The 17,018-nt window shown below is 39.8% G+C and overlaps 1 protein-coding gene across 4 annotated transcripts; it reads right to left on the bottom strand.

Moving 5' to 3' along the window:
- Positions 1-3,441: 3,441 nt before the first annotated feature.
- LOC110194428 (uncharacterized) lies at positions 3,442-16,653 on the bottom strand. Of its 4 annotated transcripts, none has more exons than XM_020966782.2 (2): positions 16,288-16,653; positions 3,442-5,894 (listed from the first exon to the last, which is right to left on the bottom strand). In XM_020966782.2, the coding sequence occupies exons 1-2, from the start codon at positions 16,625-16,627 to the stop codon at positions 4,840-4,842; spliced, it is 1,395 nt and encodes a 464-aa protein (XP_020822441.1). In that variant the 5' UTR covers positions 16,628-16,653; the 3' UTR covers positions 3,442-4,839. The 4 variants fall into 4 exon arrangements, with proteins under 4 accessions (XP_020822441.1, XP_020822440.1, XP_020822442.1 ...); XM_020966781.2 differs by having other exon boundaries at positions 16,282-16,649; XM_020966783.2 differs by having other exon boundaries at positions 16,441-16,647.
- Positions 16,654-17,018: the final 365 nt, after the last annotated feature.

A 17,018-nucleotide genomic window follows, 5' to 3' on the forward strand; every position in this document is an offset into this window, starting at 1 on the left:
ACCTCTACTAGACCTGTACCCTAGAGATAAAAGAGCAAAAGGACCCATAAATTTAAAAATGTAGCAGCTCTTTTTATAGTGTCAGCTGAAAACCAAGGTAATGCCTATAAATTGGAATGGCTAAACAAATTATGCCATATGAGTGTAATATAATACTATTGTGCCATAAGAGAATGAAAGGTAGATTGAGAAAAATCTGGTTAAGATGTGTATGAACTGAGGTAGAAGTAAGTGATAGAACCAGAAGAACAAGTTATAACAACATTGTAAAGATAACTTAAGCATTTTAAATCAACACAATGACCAACCATGATTCCATAAGACTGATGATGAATCTGCTGTCCATCTGATAGGAGGGAAAGATTCAGGATGAATCATGAGATGTGAAATTTTGGAGCGTGGCCAGCGTGAGGATTTGTTTGATAATGCACATTTACTACATGGTTTTTTGCTTTTTTTTTTTTTATTACATTACATGTATTTTTACTACATGGGTAAGTTGGGATAGAAAATGAATATTAGTTGAGAAAATGTAAAGAATGATAGTGAAACACCGTATTGGAAGATATGGTTCAGGAGCAAGAAATGAAAGCAGCCAAATGCTTAAAGAATACTCAGAAACTTCATATGGCATACTTTATTCAAGAAGTTATAATATACATGGCAAACACTGAATATTCCAGTGAATCTGTGATCTCATTGATGTGGATATTTCTCCTGAGGTTGATCACAATCTGTCTGTGCTTGCTTATCTTGTTTGACTATCTTTCCATGAACTCACTAGAAGGGGTCTGCCTTACTTGCTAGACATTTTGTGATCTCTTGGAATACTAGTGCAGCATTTACTGTGTGTGTGGTCCCTTCTCTTATACCTGGGTGTGTGACCCTGTACAAGTCACTTAGCCTCTCAAGAATCCCAAGCAACTCTTAAGTTGCAAGAAAAGGTAGCAGTCAGCATTAATAATGTAACAAAAGGTCCTAATTAAATACTTGTATGTTCCTGTTGTAAAAACTATGTCTTTACACATCCCTACCCCAGGGCCCAAGCTTAGCTCAAATAAACTGACCAGTCTGGGGAGAACTTGATCTCCCCTCTAAACCCCTCCCCCTCCCCACCCCACCCCACCCTCAAAGGGACATTCAGGCTTTTCTTGAACTATGGCTTATATCCCTACTTCATAATAGATCTCCAGGAAAAATCTTTTAAAGTTAAGGATAAAGTATGGTGTGTATCTAGGGTCCATCCCTGAAAGGATTAAGACCCTTTCAAAAAAGTTACTTAAATGTATATAGTAGATAGTAGGTTTAAGATAGCTGCTTACTTCACCAAAAAAGGAAAAAAAGAAAAGCTTAATATATAAAAAGTTCATAAGTACTCACAAACATATGCTTAAAATAAGAAATAAAACAAAAGGCTCATAAAAGCCCATCATCTCTATAATACTTTCCTGAGAGGTAAAGAAGCCAGGGAAACATATAACTGGCACAGATTTCACTTTCACTTCAGTCCACACCATCTGAGCAACAAGTTAGTCATTGTCTTCTGGTCAGCCAAGTATGCATAGCGGTGGCCATTTTCTCGAGATTGTACAGAAATCTGGATCTCAATTATTCCAGATATCTTTCATGATTGCTGTTAAGTTACCTATGCTCAGAGAAAGAGGCAGCTAGAAACAAGATCTATTGAGGGTTATTCAGAGAAACACATGCACTTACTGCTATGTGTATACGGCTGTCAAAGCTGCCTGGGGAAGGAGGATGGGGAATACCCTTTTCACTAAAGGAGAGTTCCAACGTAGTTGAAGAGAGGAAGTCACTTTTCTTTCTAAATTTGAATGGGTGTCTCCTCCTGACTCTAGTCAGTTTTCTTTGGCACAGCTCCCACTCCACTGTCACAGAGGTAGTCAGATCTACTCCTGCATATAGTTCGGCAACAGGCCAGATCACATGTCATCAAAAGTGGCCATAGTGCACACTCAGTGCCCTGTCTCCCATCATGGGAACTAAGTAACCAGTCAGGAATCTCGGGTCATGCATTCCTTTCAGCAACAGTCTGAAAGTATGTGTCACCAGAAGTGGCCCATTTCCTCAGCCCCATCACCTTTCATACACCTTTTCTACATAAAAGCCTTTTAGATACTTCTGAAGGATGCTATCGTGTTGCCCCAAGCTTCTTTTGCATAGGCTAAACATCCCATTTTTTAAGGTGATCTTTATATGACATGATTTGGAAGCCCTTCGCTATTATGTTTGCCTTCCTCTAGATGCTCTCTAGCTTGTCAATGCCCTTCCTAAAACATGGAACACAAAATTGAACATAGTTTGGCTTTAAAGAAAGTTAGTCAGACTTTACTGGAAATTATTAACTTACTACCCTGCTACCACTCACCCCATCATAGATGCCACCTATGTGTTGACAAAACACAACATAGCCTTCAACATAACTGTAAAGCAAACTTGCTAATAACATTTAAAATGAAGTTATCCTGAGAAACAAAACAAAACCTATAAACCAAACAAAATCCACTTCTACTCGTTTTCCTCTCTGATCCTTTGGCCTCCCAGGTCTCGCCAAACTCTTTTTGGACCCTATAGGAAATAGTATAAGCTAGATCACTATACTTAACTTGATGTTATGTACAAATGTACAACATAAAAAAGGATTTTAGTTTCCTCATAAACAAATGTGCAGAAGCAATCAACATTGATAAGTGCTTTATTTCTTCTTTTATTTTTCTCACCTAACCATGGTCTCAGCCCTTTTTACTGCTTTTGTATTTTGTTGAAATCCTGTTTAATTAATTTGTTTCATTAGTAGAACCCCCAACAGGTACTGAAAAGTTTTGTTAGCTAATGATTTGGCATATGAAAAACTACCATGTCATCTTTAGATCTTTAGAAATCCTAAGGCTGTTAAATTGATACGCCCCGCTTTCAACAGTAGAATACTTTTGCCCAGTTTTGAATTAAGGTTCTTTCCAGGTCTAAATCCCATGATCCCAATTCTATGTGTCCTAAAGGACATAGGTATCCCAATCTTGGACTGCAAGTCTATCTAGTCTTTTCCAGTGCTTGGAAGGCTAGACTTCTACCAGGATGTGGTGCACTGCTACATATATTGGTGGAATATGGAGCAGCAATATGTGCTCATCAACCCTGATCCTGGGTAACTCCATCATGGCTAATTCCTATTGGGGCAATATTTCACTGTGCTGCAGGGAATGAAACATCCCAAGTTTTTCAATGAACTGTATACTGTTTGTTAATAGGCATTAAAAATTAAAAATAATTTTAGAAGACTTTACTAAAAGGGTTCTACCATTATGGAAAAACTTGAGAACCACTGCTGTAGGGGATATTGGGTCCCAAAGGAAGGCTTAGGGAGGAATAACAGGGAAGAAGGGGAAAGTCTGTTAGGAAATTAAGAGTCCACAAAACTACTTCTTTTATGTAACTTCTTTTATTGTATTCTTTTTTAAAATTAACAAGCATTTATTCTCTCCTACCCGCCATTTCCTTTCTTTGGGGCTGGTGGGGGGGGAGGGGAAAGTGGGATATGCATAGTCAAGCAAACCAAGTTCCCACATTGTGCATGTCTACAAATATATGTTTCATTCTGCATTTTGAGCCATCACCACTTCCTGGAATAGCGAGCTTTAGTACCATTTCTTGGGAATCATGCTTGGTCATTGCATTGATTAGAGTCTTTCAAAGTTGTCTTTACAAAGCTGTTATTATGTAAATTGTTCTCTTGGTTCTTCTCACTTCACTCTGCATCAGTTCAGAAAAGTCTTCCCAGGTTTCCCCAAAATATGTTCCTTTCATCATCTCTTATGCTAAGTATAATATTCATGTACTATAATTTGTTCAGCCATTCTCCAATTGATGGATACCCCCTTAGTTTCCAGTTCTTTGCCACGTCATAGGTTTCCATTCTCTAACTGAGGTGATTTAACAGTAAAACTGTCAAGGCAATGATTATTGTAACATAATGTAGCAGAAAAAACAATGGATAGAAAATCAAAATCTAGGTTCACATTCTTAGTCTGCAAATAAGTCCCTGTATGACATTGGGTAAATCAATTGACTTCTCTTTATTTCCTTACCTACAAAAGGAGGGGGATGGACCGTGTTCAACTCACAAAGCATGTACCTAGAAATTCTTAGTGGCCTGGAATTCTTTGAGGAAGTAGTTCCACAACATACAGGCCATGAAACCAGGGAATAATTCTAACAACTCTGAGTGATATAGCATAAGGGAACCATAGATACATGTGAGATGGGTTTCCACATGCATTTATATTAGAAAACATTTAATTACTTTTATGGCCCTCTGACTTTTCTCCAAAGTGATTAAAACATTTCAGAGGGTTTCTAGCAAGCAGGAAAAAAGTTGAAAATCATGGTGGGACAGAATCCTCCATACCTGAACTATGCTTTTCAAATTGCACTTTTAGAAAAAGGATTAGGATTCCATACAAAGAAAGATAATGTTAACAAGCCTCTCCTAAGCCATATAGGAAACTGATCTTGGCTCCTCAAGCTAAACTCTCATCATGCCCTCAGGCCCAGTCCCTTCTCTTCTCTGCGTATCAGTTTCTCATCTACTCGATGGGAAGAGTAAACCCACCTTGTTAATAACTTGGGGTAAACGAGATAATCTACTGAATGTAAGGGCCCTACTGATGCTAGTAAGGTGTAGGTCATGAGTTCAGTACTCACAAGGTTCACACACATCCCATCTAGCCCTCTCCAAAATGGATGCTGCTGACCTGGCTAGGTGCATGAATGGCTGATGATCTAGAGGAGGCTCATTTGGCGAGAATAAAGGTCATGTCTCTATTCTAGGGGTTTCTCTGGAAACTCTCTAAAATGAGTCCTCTGATGTTTCAGGAGATATGAGTGGTGCCCAAAACTCTTCCCACACTTGCTACAGCTGAAGGGTTTCTGCCCTGTGTGAGTGGTCTGGTGGATGATGAGGCCAGACCTCTGGTTGAAGCTCTTGCCACAGTCACTGCATTGGTAAGGCTTCTCACCAGTGTGTGTCCTCTCGTGTATAACAAGGTCTGACCTACGCACATAGCTCTTTGCACAAGCTGTGCACTTGAAGGGCTTTTCCTCCCAATGAGATTTCTGGTGTGTACGGAAGTTGGAACTGTCACTGAAACTCTTGCCACACTCCACACACACATAGGGCTTTTCACCTGTGTGGATGCGCTGGTGACGGATGAAGGCTGAGCTGTCATTAAAGCTCTTGCCACATGTACTACACTTGTAGGGACTGGCACCAGTATGGATGCCCTGGTGTCTGGCCAAACCTGAGCTATCACGGAACCCTTTGCCACACTCAGGGCACTTGTAGGGCTTCTCTCCAAGGTGTGTCCGCTGATGCAACTCCAAATGAGAGCTTCGGCCAAAGCATTTTCCACACTCCTTACATTTATAGGGCCTTTCACCTGTGTGGATCCGCTGATGGCGGATGAGGGCAGAACCATCACTGAAGCACCGACCACAATCTCCACACTTGTAAGGCTTTTCACCAGTGTGGGTTCTCCGATGGAGACTGAGATGAGTGCTTCGGCCAAAGCATTTTCCACAGTCCAGGCACTTAAAGGGTTTTTCCTCTGTGTCAGGTCTCTCATGGCCAATTAATTTTCCTTGGCCCTTTGTTGGAGTGTTGGATTTACCCATTTTTCCTTCCATTGGTGGGGTCTTCAATTGTTCTTCCAATTTAGGCTCCTTGGTTTCACCATCAGCCCTACCCCAGTCACCAAACAGATGCTGGGCCCTGCCAGTGTCAGATTCTGCCAACAACTCACTGGAAGATTCCTTCATTTCTGGAGCCTCTTGCTTCAAGATACTTTCTGTGCTGTCTCTTTGCTGAAGCCCTAAACCTGGAGAAGTGGGGAAAGAAATCAAAAATAACCAAGGGAATTGTACTCATTTTAACTTTCTATATATGATCAGTTACTTTGATTACTTGCTTCAGCAATTTTCAAGATATGGTCTAAAATCCCCTATATGCTTCTCAGCAATTTCCTTACAACGAAGCTGATTTATGTTCAGGGAATACAAATACAGTCTGAGACATTCCTGAGACATCAAGAAGATAAAACAGCTATCAAAGTAACCACACACTGCATTACCAATTCATAACAGCGCATCCCAAAAGCTTTATTGTCTTGCCTAAGAGTTAAGTAGGTGGCATATGTGTGAGGCTAGATTCAAATCTAGCTCTTCCTAACTGCTTTCATTGCTCTAACCACTGCACCACTCGTATTGTTATTCATATGTCTTTTTGTATATATTTTCCTCATTAGTTCCTGAAGAGCAGGGACTATAAAGTTATATCTGCCACTTAGAAATGCCTGGCACATATGTAATAAATACTTGAGTGAATTGGCATGACCAAAGGAGAGCTAATTAGGGAAGACTTCTTGGAGGGAAATTATGAGTCCATGATTGGAAGGGAGAGTCAAGGATTGATCAGAGTTGCTGCTGAGGTTATTATGATCCTATTCATTTTCACTTTCATTTCCCTTTGTGACATGTGCTTAAATCTAGATCTGCACTAAAGCAAGACAATACTCCAGGCCCAGAAGTATTGGTAACGGGCCTCAACAATGGAGAGTAATATGAGAAGGGTAAGAGAGTAATACTTTGGGCTCCTGTGGTGAACATTGTTCAATCACTGCCATCCCTCCAACTGGGACCATCTTTCCACCAGGGTCGAAGGAGGTCTAAGCCAGCTGCCTCCTCTCTCTACAATTAAATATTACTCCAGCACCATGGATTCCTCCCACCCAAGCTGAGTCTAGGAATGAGACATAGGAAGGGGTACAGTGCAGTTTCTAAACTCTAAATAGGGAATGTGAAGTTACCCTGCCACCAAGTGGTAGATTTGAATGGACCCAGGTCTTTCCCTTCTCAGTTATACCAGTAGTAGATTAGAGGCTAAAGGTTGGGGACAGAGTCAGATGTACCCTAATACCTGAATGCCCATAGTTTGAATGGGAGTGGGGTATTTTATAGTAACCTAGGTGAACTGCCATAAACTCCCACCCCTCCTAACTATATTGGGATTGAAACCACTAAGTTATGTGCCTACTTAAGCTGTGTTCCTTTTGGCAAGTAAACTCCCTCCCTTACTACAACTAATTTTGAGTCTAGACTGATCACCTTATCCTTTGGCCAACATGGGGACCATGCCTCACCTACCATCAGTATGAAAATGGAAGGTTTAAACTGCAAACTATTATCAACCATATGAAAGAATGCTCCAATTCACTAAATTTAAAAAAAATACTTTTTTTTAAAAAATTGACATTTAACCAAACAAATTGGGAAAGATGACAAAAGATGGATTTGGGAAAGAAGGATACCCTAATTTAATGATGGTGGAGCTATGAATTGGTTAACCAGTATGGAAAGCAATTATGCTAAGAAACTGACTAAAATATCTATACCCTTTAATCTAGAGATTCTACTGCTAGGCATATGCTCCCAAGGAGTTCAATGATAAAAAGAAATGCCTCATATACACCAAAATATTTATAGCTGTACTTTTTATGGTAGCAAAGAACAAGAAACAAAGTATGTGGCTATCAATTGGGAAATGCAGAAAAACCCCACCTGGCCTCAGCATACACCAGACACCCCCACTAGGATCGCAGCTCAGCACCAGGTAAGCTGCCAGATACCTACAGCCTCCAGCTGCTGACATCTAAGTCCCCAGCACACAAAGCCAGTGACCATGCCCCTGGACTCCAACACAGGAAGTTTGTGATAGTGCCCCCTGTGCTCCAGCAGGAGAGCACAACTTTAAAAGCCAGGAAATAGGCAAACATCATGAGCAAAAAGGAGAAAAGAACATTTACCATAGAGAATTATTATGGTGACAGGGAAGATCAAAACATAAACTGATAAGAGGAAAATACTGTCAATATACCTACATCTGAAACCTCAAAGGGATGTATGAATTTGTCCCAAGCCTGAAAAGCCTTCTTGGAAGAGCTCAAGAAGGATTTAAAAGGTCAAATAATAAGAAGAGAAAAATTGGGGAAAGAAATGAGAAGTATGCAAGAGAGTCAATAGCTTGGAAAAGGAAGGACAAAAATTGATTGAAGAAAATAACTCCTTAAAAAATACAATTTGGCCAAGTGGAAAAGGAGGTACAAAAATGCACTGAAGAGAAGACCTCCTTAGAAAGCAGAATTGGCCAAATTGAAAGGGAGGTAGAAAAGCTAACTGAAGAAAACAATTCACTAAAAATTAGAATTGGACAAGTGGAAGCTAATGACTCTATGAGACAACAAGAATCAGTCAAATAAAATCAAAAGAATGAAAAAATAGAAGAAAATGCAAAATACCTCATTGGAAAAACAACTGATCTGGAAAACAGATCTAGGAGATCTAATTTAAGAATAATTGGTCTACCTGAAAGCCACAATCAAAAAAAAAATCCTAGACAGCATCTTTCAAGAAATTATCAGGGAAAACTGCCCTAAGGTCCCAGACTCAAGAGAGTAAAACAGCCATTGAAAGAATCCCACTGATGGCTTCCTGAAAGAGATCCCAAAATAAAATAAAAACCCCAAGGACCCAAAACCCCAGTAGCCAAATTCCAGAATTATCAGGTCAAGGAGAAAACACTACAAGAACCAGAAAAAAAATACTTTAAATATAATGGAACCACAGTCAGAATTATATAGGACCTAGCAGCTTCTACATTAAAAGACTGTAGGGGTGGAATATAATATTCCGGAAGTCAAAGCTTGGAATATGATATTCCGGAAGTCAAAGGAGCTTGGAGTACAACCAAAGATCAACTATCCAGCAAAACTAAGCATAATCTTTCAGGGGAAGAGATGGACATTCAGTGAAATAGGGGACTTCTAAACTTTCCTGATGAAAAGACCCAAGTTCAACAGAAAATTTGATCTTCAAATACAAGACTCAAGAGAGGCATAAAAAGGTTAACAAGAAAAATGTTATTCAATAAGGGTTAACTGTTTACATCCCTATGTGGGAAAATGACACTTGTAACTCTTGAGAACTGTATCATTATTACAACATTAAGGAGAGGTATACATAGAAAGAGTGTGTGGGCATAAGTTGACTTTGATGTGATAATTTAAAAAAATAAATAAGGGGTGAAAAAAAGGATTGTACTGGGAGAAGAGGACAAGGAGACAGAAAAGGGTAAATTATCTCACATGAAATGGCACAAAAACCTATTGCAGTAGAGGGAAAGAAGGGAGGGAGGCGAGCATTGTTTGAAACTTACTTTCATCAGATTTAGCTTAAAGAGGGAATAACATATACGCTTGGGTTTAGAAATCTATCTTACCCTACAGGAAGTAGAAGTAGTAAGGGGAAAAAAAAGGGAGGGGGGTGGATACAAGAGAGGGCAGAAGGCAAGAAAGAAGTAGTAGAGAAAAGGGGAAAGAAAGAGGAGGGGGGCTGATAGAAGGGAAGGCTTAAGTGAGGCGGTAGTCAGAAGCAAAACACTGGTGAGGAGTGAAAGGAAGGAGAGAAAAAGCATAAACTGGGGGAAAATAAGGTGGAAAGACACAGTTAAAAATCATAACTGTGAATTTGAATGGGATGAACTCTCCCACAAAACAGAAGCAGGTCACAGAGTGGATTAGAAACAATAATCCTACAATATATTGTTTACAAGAAACATGCTGATACCTAAACTGGGAAGAGCCAAAACAGAGAAATAAAATTATAGCCCAATCTCCCTAATGAATATAAATGTGAAAATTTTAAATAAAATATTAGGAAAGAGATTACAGCAACTTATCCTGAGGATTACACACCATGACCAGGTGGGATTTATACTAGGAATGCAGGGCTGCTTCAATATTAGGAAAACTATCAGCATAACTGACTATATCAATAACAAAATTAACAGAAATCACATGATTATCTCAATAGATGCACAAAAAGCTTTTGACAAAATGCAACACCCATTCCTATTAAAAACATTAGAAAGCATAGGAATAAATGCAATTTTCCTTAACATGATAAGTAGTATCTATCTAAAACCATCAGCAGCATTATATGTAATGGGGATAAACTGCAAGCACTCCAATAAGATCAGGGGTGAAATAAGGATTCCATTATCGCTACTCTTATTCAATACTGTACTAGAAATGGTAGGTTTAGCAATAAGAAAAAGAAATTGAAGGAATTAGAACAGGAAAAGAAGAAACAAAGCTATCACTCTTTGCAGAGGATATGATGATATGATGGTAGAGAATCAACTAACAAAACCACTTGAAATAATTAACAACTTTAGTAAAGTTGCAGGATATAAAACAAACCCACATAAATCATCAGCATTTCTATATATTACTGACAAACCCAACAGCAAGTGATAGAAAGAGAAATTCCATTTAAAGTAATTGCAGACAACACAAAATATTTGGAAGTCTACCTACCAAGACATACCCAGGAACTATATGAACATAATTACAATACACTTTTCACACAAATAAAGCCAGATCTAAATAATTGGAAAAACATCAGTTGCTCATGGGTAGGCTGAGCTAATATAATAAAAATGACAATTCTACCTAAATTAATTTATTTATTTAATGTCATGCCAATCAAACAACCAAAAATTATTTTATAGAACTAGAAAAAATAGTAACATAATTAATCTGGAAGAACAAAAGGTCCAGGATGTCAAGGGAATTAATGAAAAGAAATGCAAGGGAAGGTGGCCTAGCTGTACCAGATCTAAAATTGTATTACAAAGCAGGAATCATCAAAACTACTTAGTACTGGCTAAGAAATAGAATGGTGGATCAGTGAAATAGGTTAGGCACACAAGACAAAGTAGTCAATGATTATAGCAATCTACTTTTTCATAAACCCAAAGACTCCAGCTTCTAGGATAAGAACTCACTATTGGATAAAAACTGCTGGGAAAACTGGAAAAGAGTATGGCAGAAACTAGGCATAGACCAACATCTTACACTGTATACCAAGATAAAGTCAAAATAGGTACATGATTTAGACATAAAGAGTGATACTAGAAACAAATTAGGAGAGCAAGAAAGAGTTTACCTGTCAGATTTATGGAGAAGGGAAGAATTTGTGACCAAACAAGAGATAGAGAACATTATAAAATGCAAAATGGATAATTTTGATTACATTAAATTAAAAAGGTTTCACACAAACAAAGCCAGTGCAACCAAGATAAGGGAAATGGAAAGCTGGGAAACAATTTTTATAGCCAGGGTCTTTGATAAAGGCCTCATTTCCAAATATAGAGAACTGAATCAAATTTATAAGAATGAAAGCCATTCCCCAACTGATAAATGGTCAAAGGATATGAACAGGCAGTTTTCAGATGAAGAAATTAAAGCTTTCTATAGTCATATGACAAAATGCTCTAAATCAATATTGATTACAGAAATGCAAATCAAAACAACTCTGAGGTACCACATCACACCTATCAGACTGGCTAACATGACAAAACAGGAAAATGATAAATGTTGGAGAAGATGTGGGAAGATTGGAATACTAATGCATTGTTAGTGGAGTTGTGAAATGATCCAACCATTCTGGAAAGCAATTTGGAACTATGTCCAAAGGGCTATAAAACTGTGCATACCCTTTGATCCAGCAATACCACTTCTAGGTCTGTATCCCAAAGAGATCATGCAAATGGGAAAAGGACCCACATGTACAAAAATATTTATAGCAGCTCTTTTTGTGGTGGCCAAGAATTGGAAATTGAGGGGATGCCCACTAATTGGGAAATGGCTGAACAAGTTGTGGTATATGAATGCAATGGAAAACTATTATTCCATAAGAAATGATGAGCAGGTGGACTTTAGAAGAACCTGGAAAGATTTGCAGGAACTGATTCTGAGTCAAATGAGCAGAACCAGGAGAACATTGTACACAGCAACAGCAACATTGTATGATGACCAACTTTAATAGACTTAGCTCTTCTCAGCAATGCAAGGATCGAAGACAACTGTAAAAGACTCATGAAGGAAAATGTTATCCACCTCCAGAGAAAGAACTATGGAGTCTGAATGTAGATGAACTTTTTTTGTTGTTGTTTTCTTCTTCCTCATGGTTTTCCCCTTTGGTTCTAATTCTTCTTTACAACATGACTAATATGGAAATATGTTTAATATGATTGTACATGTATGGCCTGCATCAGATTGCACACCATCTTGGGGAGAGGAAGAAAAATTAAAACTCAAAATTTTATAAAAGTTAATTTTGAAAACTAAAAATAAAGTTTTTTTTTTTTATTAAAGATACTGGAATGGTTTGCCTTTTCCTTCTACAGCTCATTTTACAGATGAGGAAACTGAGGTAAAGAGGATTGAGTGATTTGCCCAGGGTCATATAGCTAGTGTTTGAGGCCAGATTTGAAGTGAAGAATTTGAGTCTTCCTGACTTAAAGGCTGGGACTCTATCCATTGTGCCACCTAGCAGACCTACAACAAACCTGAGAAGTGGTCATCAAATCTTTGTTCAAGTAAGGGGGAAACCACTTCTTCCCGAGCTAGACTATTCCATATTTGGATATCTTTCATCATTAGGAAGTTTTTCTATATAGAATGAGAAGGTTGGATAGATAGTGTCTAATGTCCCTTTCAGTTCTAAATTCTATTTAACACAGAATAATACTATGTTAGACAGCACTAGGCCAAGTCTAGATCCTTGGAAGTCCACTGGAAACATCCCATTGTCTAGCCCACAGATCTCTATTGTCCACAAGTATAATATAAGAAACCACTAAATGCTTCATTAAAGTCTAGGTAAACTATGTAAGTTTCATCTGGAATGACTTGTTTTTGTGTAGGCCATGCTGGCTTTTTGTAAGCCTTTATTTTTCTAGATTTTCACTAACCATCTCTCTTAATAATACATTCTATAATGTTGCCAGAATAGTTTGCAAAATCCATTCTCTTCTCTTAAAAATTACAGATATTTACCATTCTCTAATCCTACAAAACCTCTCCTAGTCTCCAGGTTTTTTCTGTTTAAAGACAATGCCTCAGTAATCAAAACTGCCAGTTCTTTCAGGACTCAAGAATATAGTTTATCTAGGCCAAATGACCTGAACTTATCAAGGGTGTCTAGGGAACCACTTATATATCTTACTTATTTGGGGTATCAATTTGTTATCAGTCATAATTTCTCTGTTAATTTTCATCTAAAGATTATTCTTTTTGTCAAAGAAAAGAGAAGCAAAATAAAAATTAAACAGTTCTTCCCTCAATTGTCAGTTAACATTGGCCTGGCACCCTCAATAGAAGTTCCATTCCTTCTTTGAAGCTCCTCTTTTCTACAATATAGCTAAAAAAAAATACCCTTTTGTCATCATTAAGTTTTCCCTGACAGCTTCAGCTCATTCTTAGTTTTAGTTCTCCTGATGCTATTCCTATAGGACTATGCCAAGTTTTACAATTAATAAATCTACCAGTCAATAAGAATTTAAGTATTTAGCATTGTGCTAAGTGTAAGGAATACAATGAAAATGATAAATAGTCCCTGCTCTTAAAATACTTACATTCTAATAAGAAAGAAAATATATCTGTAAAGAATAGATGGAAGGTAACTTTAAAGATTAAAGAACTAGCAATCAGGCAGACTGGGAAAGACCTCCTGCAGAAGGTGGCATTTGAGCAAAGTCTTGAAGGAAGTCAGGATTCTTCGAGGCAGAGGTAAGGAGGGAAAATATTCCAGGTAAACAGGACAGCCAGTAAAAAGGCACAGAGATGGGAGGGGCCTTGTGTGTAAGAAACAGAAGTTGGACCAGTATGACTGAACTGAAGAGACCATGGAAAGAAATGTGTAAGAAGACTGGAAAGATGAAGGGCCTGGTTGTAAATGACAGGATCCTAATAAAGCTGTCCCCAGCCCCAATATTCTAACTTCCTTATGGACCCTACTGAACGGCAGGCATGTCTTGATTTATCACACAATCTGGCTTTAACCACATCACAAGTCCCTAAACACAATCACAGGCCACACTGAACAGCATACCTACTGTCCCTAACGAGCCACTGCCCCAAGCTAGCCACTGCCCCCAGATCCAATTCACATATTTGAATAGGTGTGTTCTTGTACTCAACCACAATCACATCATCTATTTAGCCCAAGACAGGACCACAATACCTAACTATCCATCTTGACCGACAGGACCATAATAGCTAGCCAATCAGAAAGCAGATCTTTGACCACTGAACCATAAAAGGGACCCTCTCCCCTATTACCTAATCCCTTAACAAACCCCTCCTGCCTTTTTAATATTAATCACATTCTTATATTCTATGTAAATTATGATTGTGTAATCAGCATCATATACTCTATAAAATCATCTGGCTTGCTTTACTGAAATCACTAGTTCCTCTAAGGAACTTCGCCACTCACCAGAGCATGAAACCTCAAAATCACAATAAATCTCTCTAACTGGCTTGCAGTTGGCCTGAGTCTTTGAAATTCTTTGAGACACCCCACCACATGACAACCTGACCTTCATCAATAAACAGCTTACATCGCAAATGGGGAAGTTTCTATGTGGTCCAAGAGATAATAACAACAATAATAGCCAACATTTATATAGCATTTATTATGTGCCAGACACTGTGCTAAGTGCTTTACAATTATCATTTGATCCTAATAACTTTGGGAATTAGGTGCTATTATTTCCCCCATTTTACAGATACAGAAACTGAGGCAAACAGGGTTAAGTGACTTGCCCAGGGTCACACAGTAAGTGTCTGAGGTCAGATTTGGAGTCTTCCTGACTCCAGGCCTGGTGCTCAATCTACTGTGTCACTTAGCAACTAAATATTCATATGGTACTTTGAAGATTTGCAAAGTATTTTACAAATATCATCTCATTTTGACCTCACAACTCTGAGAGTTGTGCTATTATTACCCCCATTTACAGATGAGGAAACTGAGGAAGAGGTTGATTTGCCCAGGGTCATACAGCTAGTATCTGAAGCAAGATTTGAACTTGACTCTATGCCCAGCGCTCTATCTACTGTTCAACTTAAATGCCTCATAATAGAGAGCCACTGGATTTTATTGAGTGAAGCGGGGGCATTAGATGATCACACTTACACTTTAAATCAGCCTGGCAGTTGTATGGAAGATGAACTTTAATAGCAAGAAACTGCCAATTAAGAGAGTACTGCAATAGTCCAGTGAGAGGTGATGAAAACCTAAACTAGGATAGTGGGGGTATGAGTGGTGAGGATGAGAAAGCTATAGAACAGATACAAGATTTTGTGCAGAGGAAGAAACAAGATTTGGCAATTGATTGGAAATATGGAGTGAAAGAGAGGGAAGATGGAACCAAAATTGTGAACCTAAGTGACTAGAAGACTAGTGGTACCTTTGATGGTAAAAGGAAATATTCGATCTACGTTACCTGCTTACTTTCATCTTATATATGTGTCTTTTAAATATCTAAGCTGTTGGATAATTTCCCCCTGAATACACATTCATCTCTTTACACTACTCCTTTTTATCACCAATGGCATCATTTTTCTCGGTGTCTTCAGAACTCATTCTAGAGAGCTTCCTATTCCTCCCAGTAGAGGAGGGACATCAGAAAGCTCCTCCCAAGGATGGGGCCCAGGGTAGACCTCATCATTTCCCACTTGGCTGCTAGCTGGACTTCAATACTGTCTCCAGAAATGCATCTTTCGCCAAATACCTCTCTGGAGCAAAACTGTATCTTATTTTGTGTGACTCAGTTTCCAGGTGCCTAGATCATTGACCCTCAACAAATTTTTAGGTTTAAATAGTAGATCGCTGAAGTCATTATCTCCCCCTCCCTCCCATCAATCCCCGTTTCTCTCCTCCCTCTCCTTGGTCCTTCGTTTGTAATATTTAGATATCTCGCTTTCCCCAGACACTTTATTTAAGGTCCCAAGCACCTAGCCTTTAGCTCTTCTTTCAGCCTCCTAATTCCTCAGATGTCCTGAGTGAAAACCTATCGACTCTCTCCCACAAGCCCTTGAATCTCAGAAGCTTTCCAACCTTTCCGCGGGTCTTCCTCTAATCCCAGACCCCGGTGTAAGCTCCAGGTTTCAGGCACCGATCTCTTCCAGAACCCGGCAGTTCCTTCATTCATTCTCATCCTGCGCTCCTCCCCAGGCACCAAACTGTTCTCTCTCCTCGCCCGGCCTCTAGCCCGGCCTCCCGCAGACCCCAGGCATCGGGTCTTCCCACGCCCCGGGTCCTCCTTCTCGTCCCCCGCCCAAATCCCACATAGCTCGTTACCGTTACCGGCTCCGGCCCCAGCCCAGCAGCTCCGGCCTCGCCCTGCCCTAGGAGGAAGATGTCGGCTCCCGTCTTCCTCCGAGCTCCGGCTCCGGCCCAGCTCGGCTCCTGGGCCCGGGCGCGGTCCGGCCCCTCCCCAGGGTGTGGGGTCGGACTCACAGGCCGGGCTGCCCCGGGGCTGGGTCTCCTCCCCTCGGCGATCGGTGGCAGGGACGCCGGCGGCCTCTCTCGGGGCACACCAAGGACAGCGAAAGCCGCAGCGAACAATGGACAGGAAGCACGGCCTGGGAGGCGGGACCGCTGCCACGCACTTCCGGGATCCCCCTAGGACCGTCAGTGCTCGCATCCTTCTGATGCTGTTTCATCTTTCGGAATAGTTTAATGTCGAGGAAAGAGGACTTGCTTGGGATTTCTTCAAGGCCCTGCTGCCTACTACAGATGTGAACTTCCCTTTTCTGTGCATTCCCTTTTCTGGGCCTACGCTTCCTTATCTGTAAAATGAGAGGACAGTACTAGCAGCAGGTGTGTGTACGTATGTATTATGTGTATCTATGCATGTTTGAGTGTGAGTTGTTTCAGCTCAGCACCACTATTATATACTTTATACATGCATACATTCACACACACACATCACCTTTATGTAGACCTGTCTTCTCTCCTAGGCTTGACTATCTCCAGCCACTTCCTCAGTTTCTCCTTTCTGAGAGTGGCTTTCCTCTATAACCAAACCAGACAGA

Source organism: Phascolarctos cinereus, unplaced genomic scaffold (genome assembly GCF_003287225.1).
Source record: "Phascolarctos cinereus isolate Bilbo 61053 unplaced genomic scaffold, phaCin_HiC Scaffold_5;HRSCAF=322, whole genome shotgun sequence".
In the NCBI taxonomy this organism is placed as follows: domain Eukaryota; kingdom Metazoa; phylum Chordata; class Mammalia; order Diprotodontia; family Phascolarctidae; genus Phascolarctos; species Phascolarctos cinereus.